Below are 12,899 nucleotides of genomic sequence, written 5' to 3'. Positions count from 1 at the left end.
ACCACATACACATACACCAAGGAATTAAGAAATGTAAGTCTCCCAAGTACTTATAATCCCAATACTTGGGAAGCTGAGACAGGAGAAAGGCAGGTTCGTGGACAGCTTCAGTTACTTAAGCCCTCTGCAACTTAGTAAAAGCCTGTTTCAAAATAAATAAAATATAGGGCTGGGTATAGCTCAGAAGTAGAATGCCCTGTGTTCAATCCCCAGTATCAAAAAAAAAAAAAAAAAAAAAAAAAAGAGCGCGAAAAACAAAGCTTTAAACCTGGTGTGGTGGTGCACCCCTGTAATCCCAGTATTTTGGAGGCCAGAACAGGAGGATCACAGGTTCAAGGCCAGTCTCAGCAACTTAGTGAGACCCTGTTTTAAAAATAAGGCTGGAGGTGTAGCTCAGAGATGAATCCCCCTGGGTTCAATCCCCAGTACAAAAAAAAAAAAAGTAAAAAGAGAAGTATAGCTTTTACCAGCATCTCCGACAACTTAAAAACTCCAGCTTGTGGCCAAAAGTACTTGCAGTGACTTAAAAGTAAGCTCCTGAGAAATATCAGCATTTCCTTGAGAGCAATACGCTTTCAAACCCAGTAAGTAACTTCATTGTACTACAGAACAAACGGAATGATTCTGTAGCCAAAACTGACAAGACTGAACCCTATGAGGTTCACTCAATAGTCACTAAAACTTTATAGTAATTTCTACATAACCAGCTGCTTTTATTAAAAAAAAAGTTATGTTGAAAGTATCCAGTTTTCCAAAGTTTTATGGTTTAGAGCACTCATTTAAAAGTGCTTGGTCAAACTGGGCATGGTAACACACGCTTGTAATCCCATCATTTGGGAGGCTAAAGACAGGAGGACTGTGGTTCGCAGCCAGCCTCAGCTACCTGGTGAGGTCCTTTGCAACTCAGAGAGACCCTGTTTCAAATTAAAGAATAAAAAATAAGGCTGGGGGTGTAGCTTGGAGGTTCCATCCCCAGTACCACAAAAATAATAATAAAAATAAATAAATAAAAGTGCCTACCAATGGTGGCACATGCCTATAATCCAGTAGTTGGGAGGCTGAGACAGGAGGGTTGCAGGTTCAAGGACAGCCTCAGCAACCTAGTGAGACCCTGTATCTAAATAAAAAGAACCAGGGGTGTAGCTCTGAGGTCTAATGCCCCTGGGTTCAATTCCCAGTACCACCCCCCCCCCCAAAAAAAGGTGCTAGGCTAAACTGGGTGAGGTAGCACACAACATTAATCCCAATACTTGGGGAGACTGAGACAAGAGGACTGCAGGTTTGAGACCAGCCTGAGTAACTTTGTAAGGACCTCAGCAATTTAGTGAGACCCTGTTTCAAAATAAAGAATAAGCTGGGGCTGTAGCACAGTGGTGGAGCATTTGCCTAGCATGAACAAGACCCTGGATTTGATCCCAAGCACCACCAATAATAAAGACTAAGATAGGGTTATGGTTATGGGTCCAAGTTCAATCCCCAGTGCCCCCTCAAAAAAAAAGTAAATAAATAAAAATGTGTGACCAGCCAGGCATAGTGGCACACGCTTGTAATCCCAGCATTCGGGAGGCTGAGACAGGAGGATCCCGGTTCGAGGACAGGCTCAGCTACTTAGTGAGGCTCTTTGCAACTCAGTGAGACCCTGTTTCAAAATAAAGAAAATATAGGGCTGGGGGTATAGATAGAATGCCCCTGGGTTCCATCTCCAGTACCGCAAAAATAAATAAATAAATAAATAAATAAATGAAAAGTTTGACCGAAGTGCCACACACCTGTAATTCCAGCTACTTGAGAGGCGAGGCAGAAGGACCCAAAGTCCCGTGCCAGCTGAGGCAATTTGGTGACACCCTGCCTCAAAATAAAATAAAAAGGACTGGAGATGTAGCTCAGTGATAACACACCTGCCTAGCACACACAAAGCTCTGAGTGTACGCCCCAATAAAAAGCAAAAGAGCTTGGAGTTTTCAAATTTTAAGACTACCAATCACAGTAAGAAAAAAAGTCTTTGCAAGTTTAGGAGACCACACTCTGGAAGTACTTTGCTACAGAAAACTCAACAGAAAGGAAGGAAGTGGCAGATAGCCTCCCATCAGGAAGACATGATTCTAGTTCTGGGCAGGTCTTCCACTGCACACAGCTAAATTTCCCTTGAAGATGACCTACCTGCTGATTACCATCAACACATGCCAACTCCCAAGACACAAAAATAAAAAAACCATGCTCACAGGTGAAAGCCCTGCATGGCACCCGAGGGTCCTGGGCAGGGATCATGGGCTGAGCCCCAAGTGGGTCACCACAGGTGGGGGCCTGGGCCTGGCTGTGTGTAGGACAGTCAAGGCCAGAGGTTGGCAGGTTGGGTCCTCTTGTTAGAGTGTGGGGGACCGAGGTCTGGGTCCTGGTTCCTCACATGGTGGGCGGTGGATGAATACTGGGGATAGTACTGGTCCTGGGTCCACCCCTACTTGTGTGGAGTGCATCCTACCTGGATCTACTGCATCTAGGTCTGGCCATGGGTGCAGATCGGGATGGGGTCCTGGTTGTGGGCGGTGTGAGCCGGTGGTGGGTCAAGGGCTGGTTGTGACAGGGGATTGGGTCTGGCCTGTTTGCTGGCGGAGCACAGGGATCAGGAAGAGCCCGCTGTGGGTCATGGGGCAAGGGGGAATCCGGGCCGGGTGGGGGTTGGTGGACAGTATTGGTGGTGGACAGTATTGGCCATGGCCGGGATGGGGGAACAGTCCTGATCATGGCCTCGGGCACAGTCCTGGCCGCGGCCCGGGGCCTGGGGGTTAGTCCTGGCCGCGGCCCGGGGCCTGGGGACAGTCCTGGCCACGGCCCGGGGCCTGGGGGACAGTCCTGGACGCGGCCCGGGGCCTGGGGGACAGTCCTGGACGCGGCCCGGGGTCTGGGGCACAGTCCTGGACGCGGCCCGGGGCCTGGGGGACAGTCCTGGACGCGGCCCGGGGCCTGGGGGACAGTCCTGGACGCGGCCCGGGGCCTGGGGGACAGTCCTGGACGCGGCCCGGGGCCTGGGGGACAGTCCTGGACGCGGCCCGGGGCCTGGGGGACAGTCCTGGACGCGGCCCGGGGCCTGGGGGACAGTCCTGGACGCGGCCCGGGGTCTGGGGGACAGTCCTGGACGCGGCCCGGGGTCTGGGGGACAGTCCTGGACGCGGCCCGGGGTCTGGGGACAGTCCTGGACGCGGCCCGGGGCCTGGGGACAGTCCTGGCCGCGGCCCGGGGTCTGGGGACAGTCCTGGACGCGGCCCGGGGCCTGGGGGACAGTCCTGGCCGCGGCCCGGGGTCTGGGGACAGTCCTGGACACGGCCCGGGGCCTGGGGACAGTCCTGGCCGCGGCCCCCGCCCACCCCACACTCACACGCGCGGCAGCTGCAGCGGTGGCGCCCCGCGCCGCTGAAACACGCCGTCCACGAACACGCCGTTCTTGCCGAGGCAGCGCAGGTAGAAGTCGCCGCCCGCGTCGGGCCGGGGCTGAGCGGGCTCGGGGGCCGCCGCGCCATGGCCGCCGCCCGGGGGCGTGAAGATCTCCAGGTGACGCCGGGAGATGAAGCTCGAGTGGCCCATGCTCACGTCCACCGAGCCCTGCGACGAGTTGCGCCCGATGGTCACCGAGCGCTTCTTCATGAGGTACTCGAACTCGCGGCCCTCCAGCCGCGCCACGGCCCAGCCGCCCGGCGGGGACCCGCCGCCCCCGGCCCCGCCGCCCGCGGGAGGGGCGCCCGCTCCCGAGAGCGCCGCCGCGGCCGCCATCGCCTGCGAGGCCCGCCCGATCCGCGCGGGCGCCCTGGCGGGGCCGAGGCCCGGGCGCGGTCGTGGGCCGCGCGAGCCGAGGACGGGCGCCGAGGCCGCCGGCCGGCGAGGAGAGCGGCGAGGGCGGGAGCCCGAGCGGCCGCGCACGGCCGCCCGCGACGGACGGGCGCGCGGGCCAATGGGCGCGGCGCACGGCAGTGGGGCTACCGCGGCCAGCCAATGGGGAGCCGCGCCTCTCAGAGGACCCGCACGTCCGGCGGCGACGCACGACGCACGCGCAGGCCGGGCCGCGGCGACGCGGAAAGCCCGGGGTGGAGCGGGGGCCCGCGCGGGAGCGGGCCGGGGGACGGCGGGCTGGCGGGGTGGCGGCCAAGGTCACGGCGGGCGCGGGCGCCCCGCGCCCCCACCTGGCGCCGCCGGCGGGGCGCGCCCGTCCCGAGCCCTCCCTGGCGGCGGCCCTGCCCCGCTGGCCGATGCCGGCCGGGCCCCCGGAGCCCTGGCCCCCGAGCCGCGGCCGCGCCCTGGGCGCTGGCACCGCGAGCCAAGCAGTGCCAGATACCAGGATCCCCCGGTGGAGGCCGTCGGTGGGCCGGGTGCTCGGCGACCCGGGGAAGTCCTTCCACAGAAACAAAGCCGCAGGCGTCGACGATGGCCAGCCAGGCCGGGTCCTCGGACACGCCGGGCGGGAGGGAGGACCACCAGGCGCAGCCACTGTGGACAGCTGGCCCTGGGACGCTGGCCACCCTGCGGGCGGGCCCACGGGCACCGTGGACGCGGTGATCCTCGGGCGCGGGCCACCCTGCGAGCGCCCCCACAGGTGCTAGCCACTATGGCTAGCGGGCCCTTGGCCCCCATTCTAGCTAGCCAGCTCGCCAACACCGACCTCTCCTGCTAGTAGATGACCCCTTGGACGTCGTGGGCAAACCAACCCCCAGTCGCTAGCCATTGCCGCTACACGGCCGTCCCAGCTAGCAGGCCCTCGGACACCAGCCGCCCACTAGTGGGCTTTCTGACACTGGCCACCCTCTCCAAAAGGTTCCTCAGACACCCTCTAGGATGCGGAGCACAAGCTCAGGCACCAGCCACCCTGCTGGCAGGCCCTGAGGGCCATTGGACACTGACCACACCTTGGTACATAGGGCCCCTCCTACACTGGCTACCTCTTGGCAGTAGGCCTTGGCTCTTGTGGAAGTGCCCTAGACTGGGACCAGGAAGCCTTCAAAAAGAGATGCTCGGGAGGAAATCTGGGGCAGGCCCAGAAGGGACAGTTTAAGGTCCATGGCCCGGCATGGTGGCGGACACTTGTAATCCCAGTACTTGGGAGGCTGAGACAGGAGGATCACAGGTCCGTGACCTTCCTCAGCTTCTTAGTGAGGCCCTCCGCAATTTAGTGAGACCAAAATAAAGAATAAAAAATATGAGCCGGGCATGGTGGCGCATGCTTGTAATCCCAGCATTGGGGAGGCTGAAACCGGAGGATCGCGGTTCCCGGACAGCCTCAGCTACTTAGTGAGGCCCTCTGCAACTCAGTGAAACCCTGTTTCAAAATAAAGAATAAAAATTAGGGCAAGGGGTGTAGCTCGGAGGTCAAATGCCCCTGAGTTCCATCCTGCAAAAAAAAAGAAAGAAAAAAAATAGACTTGGAGCCGGACATAGTGGTGCACCCTTGTAACCCCAGCACTTGGGAGGCTGAGACAGGAGGATCACACAGGTTCGAAACCAACCTCAACTACTTAGTGAGGCTCTCAGCAACTTAGTGAGACCCTGTTTCCAAATAAAGTATAAAAAGATCTGGGAATATAGCCCAGAGGTAGAAAGTCCCCTGGGTTCCACCCCCAGTACCACATCAAAAAAAAAAAAAAAAGGCTAGGGATGTAGCTCAGAGATAGAATGCCCCTGGGTTCAAGCCAGGAAATTGCTGGTGCATGTTTGTAATCCCAGTATTTGGGAGGCTGAGAGACAGGAGGATTGTGGTTGGTGGACAGCCTCAGCTACTAGTGAGGCCCTTTGCAACTCAATGAGACCTTGTTTCCAAATAAATAAAAAATAGGGCTGGGGGTGTAGCTCAGAGGTAGAATGCTTCGGGTTCTATCCCCAGTACTAGGAAGGAAGGAAGGAAGGAAGGAAGGAAGGAAGGAAGGAAGGCAGGCAGGAAGGCAGGCAGGCAGGCAGGCAGGCAGGCAGGCGGGCGGGCGATCAAAGCCAGGCATGGTGGCACACACTTGTAATCTTGGCATTTGGGAAGCTGAGGAGGATCTCCGTTCACGGCCTCAGCTACTTAGTGAGGCCCTTTGCAATCCAGTGAGACCCTGTTTCAAAATAAAAAATAAAAATAGGGCTGGGGGTGTAGTTCGGAGGTAGAATGCCCTTGAGTTCCATCCCCAATGCCACACACACACACACACACACACACACACACACACACACACCTCAAGCAAAGCAAAGAGAACACAAGCAAGTCTCAGAAATGTCTCTTGGTTACCGTTGGCATGGTGATTGGTGAGTGCTGTCCTGAGCTCCAGCTTCATGGTACCCTGTGCCTAGGGGAGGTCCTGGGCTCTGCTTTGCACTCACAGCACAGTCCAGGACACCCATCACACTACTGGGATTTGGAAAGCTCCATTGCACTATTTACCGGTCCTTGGAGCATATGCTGTGTGCTGTTAAGAGGAAAACTTGATCTTTTTTCTCTACGAGGGATGGAAATCAGGGCCGCTAGGCAAATGCTCTACTACTGGGCACATTCCTAGCCCCCCCACACACTTTTTTATTCTCAGACAGGTTCTTGCTAAGTTGCCCAGGCCGGCCTCAAACTCGAGACCCTCCTGCCTCAGCCCCCCAAGTCCTGAGATTACAGATGAGTGCCCCCATGCCTGGCTCAGTAATCCCAGTACTTGGGAGGCTGAGGCAGGAGGACCATAGGTTTGAAGTCAACCTCAGTGCTGGGCGTGGTGGCACAAGCTTGTGATCCCAGCATTTGGGAGGCTGAGACCAGATGATCATGGTTCGCGGACTGCCTCAGCTACTTAATGAGGCTCTTTGCAACTCAGTGAGACCCTGTTTCAAAATAAATAAAAATAGGGCTGGAGGTGTAGCTCGGAGGTAGAATTCCCCTAGGTTCCATCCCTAGTACCACAAAAAAATAAAAATAAAAATAAAAATAAATAATATGGGGCTGAAATGTAGCTCAGAAGTAGAATGTCCCTGACTTCATTTCCTATTATTCAAAAATAAATAATAAACTTAAAAAACAGGGCTGGGAGCGTGGCTCAGTTAGAATGCCCCTGGATTCAATCCCTAGTATCACAAAAAATAAAAAAATAAAAAAGATGAGTTTGTAGGATGTGTCAGTGTGTCGTCTCGGTGCTACTCTTACTAGCACGCCGCCGCCTGGGCAGGGCCACGCTGTCCTGAGAAGGAAGGTCAGTTGCTCTGGGGATGTTAGGAGGCTCCAACCACTGAGTGCTCAGTCCGCGTCCACTATACACCAGGCACAACCTGGGCCGGGCAAAGCCATGAGCAGGACGGATGGCCGTGGCTGGCACACGGATCCTGTGTGCAAGGGACATGCGTGACCTGTTGACGGGAAGAGCACCAGGAGAGGCTCACAGGTAGGCAGCAGCATCGCCTGCCCTCAGGGAGCCAAAGGGACCGAGGAGACACCAGGCCCCGATTCCACAGCTTTGTCCTTTCACCCGGCACATGGGAGCCAAGAGCCATGTGTGTTCTGCAGGGAGAGAGCACAGCCTGAGCAAGGGCACCCACCGCTAGTGCTTAGGGGCTGGCTGGAGGACCTCAGTACACCTGGATAGGTACCCAGCAGAGAGCAGTGTGTGCTCCAAAGAAGACTGAGAGCAGCCGGCGGTGGGCATGCTTGTAATCCCAGCATTGAGGAGGCGGAGACAGGAGGATCGCGGTTCACAGACAGCCTCAGCTACTACTCAGGGAGGCCTTTTGCAACTCAGTGAGACCCTGTTTCAAAATAAAGTCTAAGAAATAGGGCCGGAGGTAGAGCTCAGAGGTAGAATGCCCCTTGGTTCCATCCCCAGTACTGCATTAAAAAAAAAAAAAAAAAAAAGACTGAGGGCTCCAAGTACTTGGGAAGCTGAGATGGGAGGATCATAGGTTCAAGACCAGCCTCAGCAACCTAGTAAGACCCTATTTCATGCCTGTGGCCCTGGGTTCAATCCCCAGCACCACAAAAAATAAAGACCCTATTTCAAAACAAAAAATAAAAGTGTTGGGCATCTGCCGGGCCAGGTGGTGCACACTTGTAATCCCAGCATTTGGGAGGCTGAGAACAGAGGATTGCAGTTCACGGACAGCCTCAGCTACTTAGTGAGGCCCTCCACAACTTAGTGAGACCCTGTTTCAAAGTAAAGAATAAAAAATTGGGCAGGAGGTGTAGCTCGGAGGTCAAATGCCCCTGGGTTCCATCCCCAGACATGCAAAAAAAAAAAAAAAAAAAAAAGTGTATGGCATAGCTTGGAGACCGTCTCTCTGGTTTCAATCCTGAGTACCACAAGATAGGGTTGGGATATGGCTCGGGTGTAGAATGCCCCTGGACTCAGTCCCACCCACAGGTAAACTATGCCAGACTTGAATTCAGCAGAGACAGCTGCTTCTGCAGAGGAGCCTGTGTCACCTCAGCTCAGCGCCCCCGCGCCGGGCTGCCTGCAGCCTCTCTGCTCAGACGGCCTGTCCCCTGAACCTCGCAGCATTCATCACCTGTCTCTCCACTCTGCTGGAGGCCAAGGTCCCTCCCTGGGGCAGCAGTCTGGGGCACCACCACCCCTGCCTGGACCAGCAGCCCCAGTTCTTCCAGGCCATTCACAGCCCTGCCACTGCACACAGGTGCGTCCCCACCCACGCCGGCACAGTCCACACCGTCCTCATTCTGCTAGATGGCGCTGAGCCCCACTGGGGGCTGCTGGGTCCGCGAGCCCACCGCACTGCAGGGTTTGGGAAAAACACAGCAAGCGGCCTCCACTCGAGCCTACTCGGGGCTCTGTGAAGAATCAAAAGGAAGTGGCCCCAGATGCCAGGGCAGCACTGAGCACACCTGGAGGGGAGCTGCCTGCTCCAGAGAGAATCCCTCCATGGCCTTGGAGCCAGCAGCCACAGGGCTGGACCGAGGCTAATGCTAATACGAGAGGTCCAAGCTTGAGGGCTGGGCACACCTCAATGGCAGGATACTCACCTTGCACACAGTGGCCTCAGGTGAAGCCCGAGCACTTAAATAAAAAAGCTGTAAGCAAACAAACTTCATACTTCATTCAGTTCAGATCCATTTCTTTTCTTCTTCTTTTTTTTTTTGTAGTACTGGGAATTGAACCCAGGGCATGTTTTTTCTACCTCCAAATTACACCCCAGCCCCAATTTATTTTGAAACTGAAGTTTCCCTAGGTTGCTGAGTCTCACTACTTACTGAGGTTGTCCTTGAACCTGAGATCCTCTTGTCTCAGCCTCCCAGGTACTGAGATTACAGGCGTGGACCACCAAGCCCAGCTTTCTTTTCCTTTTTTGGTACTAAGAATTGAACCCAGGGAGATTCTACCTCTAAGCTATACTCCTAGCCCTTTATTCTTATTTCTCCTACTGTGGATTGAACCCAGGGGCATTCTACTCCAAGCTCTACCCTCAGCCCTGTTTTTTTTTGTTTTTTTTTTGGTGGTACTGGGGATGGAACACAGGGGCCTTCTACCTCCAGGCTACACTCCCAGACCTATTTTATATTTTATTTGGAAACAGGGTCTCTTAAGCCAGCTGAGACTGACTTCGAACCTGCGCGATCCTCCTGTCTCAGCCTCCCAAGCGCGGGGATTACAAGCATGCGTCATCACGCCCGGCTCCTCGGCCCTGTTTTTTATTCTTTATTTTGAAATAGGGTCGAAAATTACAGAGGGCCTAAGTAGCTGAAGCTAGCCACGAACCTGTGATCCTCCTGTCTCGGTTTACCAAGTATTGGGATTGCAGGCTTATGTCACCACTCCTAGCCTATTTTTAATTCTGAAGGTCATTTGCTAAATTGCTAAGGATCTAGATAAATTGCTGATGCCGGCCTTGAATCTGTAATCCTCCTGTCTCAGCCTTCCAAGTACTGGGATTCCAGGAGTGTGCCACCACACCCGGCCACATACATTGGTGTGCTGGGGGGGTACTGGGAAGTGAACCTAGGGACATTCTACCTCTGAGCTATACCAGCCCTACTTTCTTTTCTACCTCCAGGACACACCCCCAGCTCAATTTTATTTGGAAAGAGTGTCTCACACTAGGTTTCTGAGAGCCTCGCTACATTGCCAAGGCTGGCTTTGAACCTGCGCCCACCCCATCTCAGCCTCCCAAGTACTGGGATTACAAGAAGTATGTGCCACCATGCCTGGCTTCCTGTTTTTATCTTTTTGGTGGTTCTGGGGTTCCTGGAAACCCTTCTACCTCTGGGCTACACTCCCAAACTCATTTTTATATTTTTATTTGGAAACAGGGTCTCTTAAGCCAGCGAGGCTGGCTTCGAACCTGCGTGATCCTCCTATCTCTGCCTCCCAAGTGCGGCTAGCTTCCTATTTTATTTTGAAACTATTTCTAAGTTGTGGAGGACCTTGCTAAATTACTGAGACTGGCCTCTAACCTGCGCTCCTCCTTTCTCAGCCTCCCAAGTTCTGGGATTACAAGTGTGTACTGCCATGCCCTGCTCCTTTTTTATTTTTAAGACGGATCTCACTAAATTGCCCAGGCTGGTCTCAAACCTTCGTCTCTCCTATCTTAGCCTCCCAAGTATCTGAGACTATGCACTAACGCCTGCCTCCAGCTTGTTCAGAGAGAGAGAGAGAGAGAGAGAGAGAGAGAGAGAGAGAGAGAGATTGTGTGTGTGTGTGTGTGTGTGTGTGTGTGTGTGTGTGTGTGTGTGTGTGATCAGTTACTGGAAAGCTGGACGTGGTAGCACACGCTTGTAATCCCAGCGCTTGGGAGGCTGAGACAGGAGGATTGCACAGGTTCCAAGCCAGCCTCAGCTGCTTAGTGAGGCTCTCAGCAACTTAGTGAGACCCTGTTTCCAAATAATGTTTAAAATAGGTCTGGGAATATAGCCCGGAGGTAGAAAAGCCCCTGGGTTTCACCTCCAGTGCCACACACACACACACACACACACACACACACACACACACACACACAAATTAGTTACTGAGAATTGTACCCTGGAGCATGCTATCTGAGGCACACCCTCAGCCTTTTTTTTTTTTTTTTTCATGTAGTTCTGGGGATTGAAACCTGGGTCATTCTACCTCTGAGCTACACTCCCTGTCCTTTTCATTTTTTATTTTGAAATAGGGTCTTGCTAAATTGCTGAAGCTGGCCTCAAGCCTGAGGTCCTGCCTCAGTCCCTCAGGTACTGGAATCACAGGCGTGTGCCACCACACCCGGCAATACAGGCATGCAGCGCTAGTGCACACACAGCAGTGGGTGTGCCGCTGGGAACCTGTGCGGCGCGGTAGCTGCAGGAACGTTCTTAAGAGCCTGACCGGGGGCTCCAGTCTTCACCTCAGCACAACTGCCTAACTGCAAATGGCGTGCGAGTGCCCACTCCTCGCTGGCCCAACACTTTTACAAAAAGCAATAAAAAGAAATAAAATAGTTTGATGTCAACCTAAAAATAAAGACTTTAGCTCTTGCACATGCTCTCCTGGTCTCAAAACACACACTCGGCAGAGTGTGGTGGTGCTCGCCTGTAATCCTACTACTTTGAAGGCTAAGACAGGAGGATCGCAGGTTCACAGCCAGCCTCAGCTACTTAGTGAGGCCCTTTGAAACTTGGTAAGCCCGTCTCAAAATAAAGAATAAAAAATAGGTCTGGGGGCATAGCTCAGGGGTAGAATGCCCCTGGGCTTAATATCCAGTACTGCAAAAAAAATAGAAATAAAAAATCAGGCTGGGGTACGTGTAGCTCAGAGGTAGAATGTACCTGGGTACAATCACCAGTACCCCCACCAAAAAATAAAAGACAAAAGTGGCCACAGACTGAGCAGGGTGGTGCATGCCTGTAACCCCAGTACCTGGGAGGCGGAGATAGGAGGATCCAAAGTCTAAGGGCAATCTCAGCAAGGGAGACTCATCGACATAGCCAGGACTGTTTCAAAATAAAAATAAAGCCAGGCGTGCTGGCCCATACGTGTAATCCCAGCATTCGGGAGACTGGAGGATCACGGTTCACAGACAGCCTCAGCTACTTAGTGGGGCTCTTTGCAACTCAGTGAGACCCTGTTTCAAAATAAATAATCAAAAATAGGCTGGGAGTGTAGCTCGGAGGTAGAATGCCCCTGGGTTCAATCCCCAGTACCACAAAAATAGGCCATAAGCCAGTCCAAGTTCTCAGGGCAGGTGAGAATGGAACTGAAAATATGGGGTCTGCCAGGCAGACCACAGGCACTGCAAAGCAGGACTCACCAAGCCAGTCAGTGCACACGTACACACGTGCTTGAGAGCGCCGAGACCCTCTGGAAGCACGCAGCAGCAGCAGCGCCCACGGCAACCCTGTGAGGCAGCGGGAACCGGGCAGGATGTGAACCTGGGCCTCCTTGTCCTTCCCCAGTGCCAGGACGGCCACACCTGCCAGTGGACTGCCCTGAGTCACTTACCAGCCACTGTGCTGCCCTGGCCAGTGTTAACCTCCTTACCTGCCTGCTACGCCGAGAGGGTTAAAGCAGAGGAAAAGAACACCTCTCTCCACTCGTACAGAGAGCGGACATGGCCACAACCCAAAGCCAGCCACGGGAAGGCCCCACATCGCGTGTTCCCGTGCCCAGTCTTTCCGTGGCTGCCATGGGCTATCTGTGATGTTACAGGAAGGCGATCCTGCGCCCTTGGCCTGCTGGCTGTCCTCCCAGAGGTGGACAGACAGGCTTCCTGGTGTGGGCCAGGAGAGCTCGCCAGCCTCGCCACGCGGGGCCGCCCCTCTCGGGGGCTAGCAACGCCCACTCGCCACGCCACACCAAGACCCTCTCCAACTGTTTATTCTGTCAGTTACTTTGGGGGTGGACACTCAAAGGTATATAGACTGAAACCCAAAAATATTATGCAAGTTCACACGACGTATCAGTCACCCACCTAGACTGGCACGCAGGTACAACACAGCACAGGGG

The 12,899-nt window shown here is 54.6% G+C and overlaps 1 protein-coding gene across 2 annotated transcripts in view; it reads right to left on the bottom strand.

Annotated features, from left to right (window-relative positions):
* The window catches only part of FOXK2 (forkhead box K2), a gene marked incomplete at both ends in the record, with an annotated part of 60,770 nt that extends 57,005 nt beyond the window's left edge, over positions 1-3,765 (bottom strand). For both annotated transcript variants that reach the window (XM_080713565.1, XM_080713566.1), the window contains one exon: positions 3,374-3,765. In XM_080713565.1, the coding sequence (XP_080569691.1) occupies positions 3,374-3,765 (392 nt within the window). The remainder of the gene's footprint in view (positions 1-3,373) is intronic.
* Positions 3,766-12,899: the final 9,134 nt, after the last annotated feature.

This window comes from Muscardinus avellanarius, assembly GCF_963383645.1.
Source record: "Muscardinus avellanarius genome assembly, chromosome: 16".
Taxonomy (NCBI): Eukaryota; Metazoa; Chordata; class Mammalia; order Rodentia; family Gliridae; genus Muscardinus; species Muscardinus avellanarius.
This window is presented reverse-complemented; position numbering and strand designations above follow the sequence as displayed.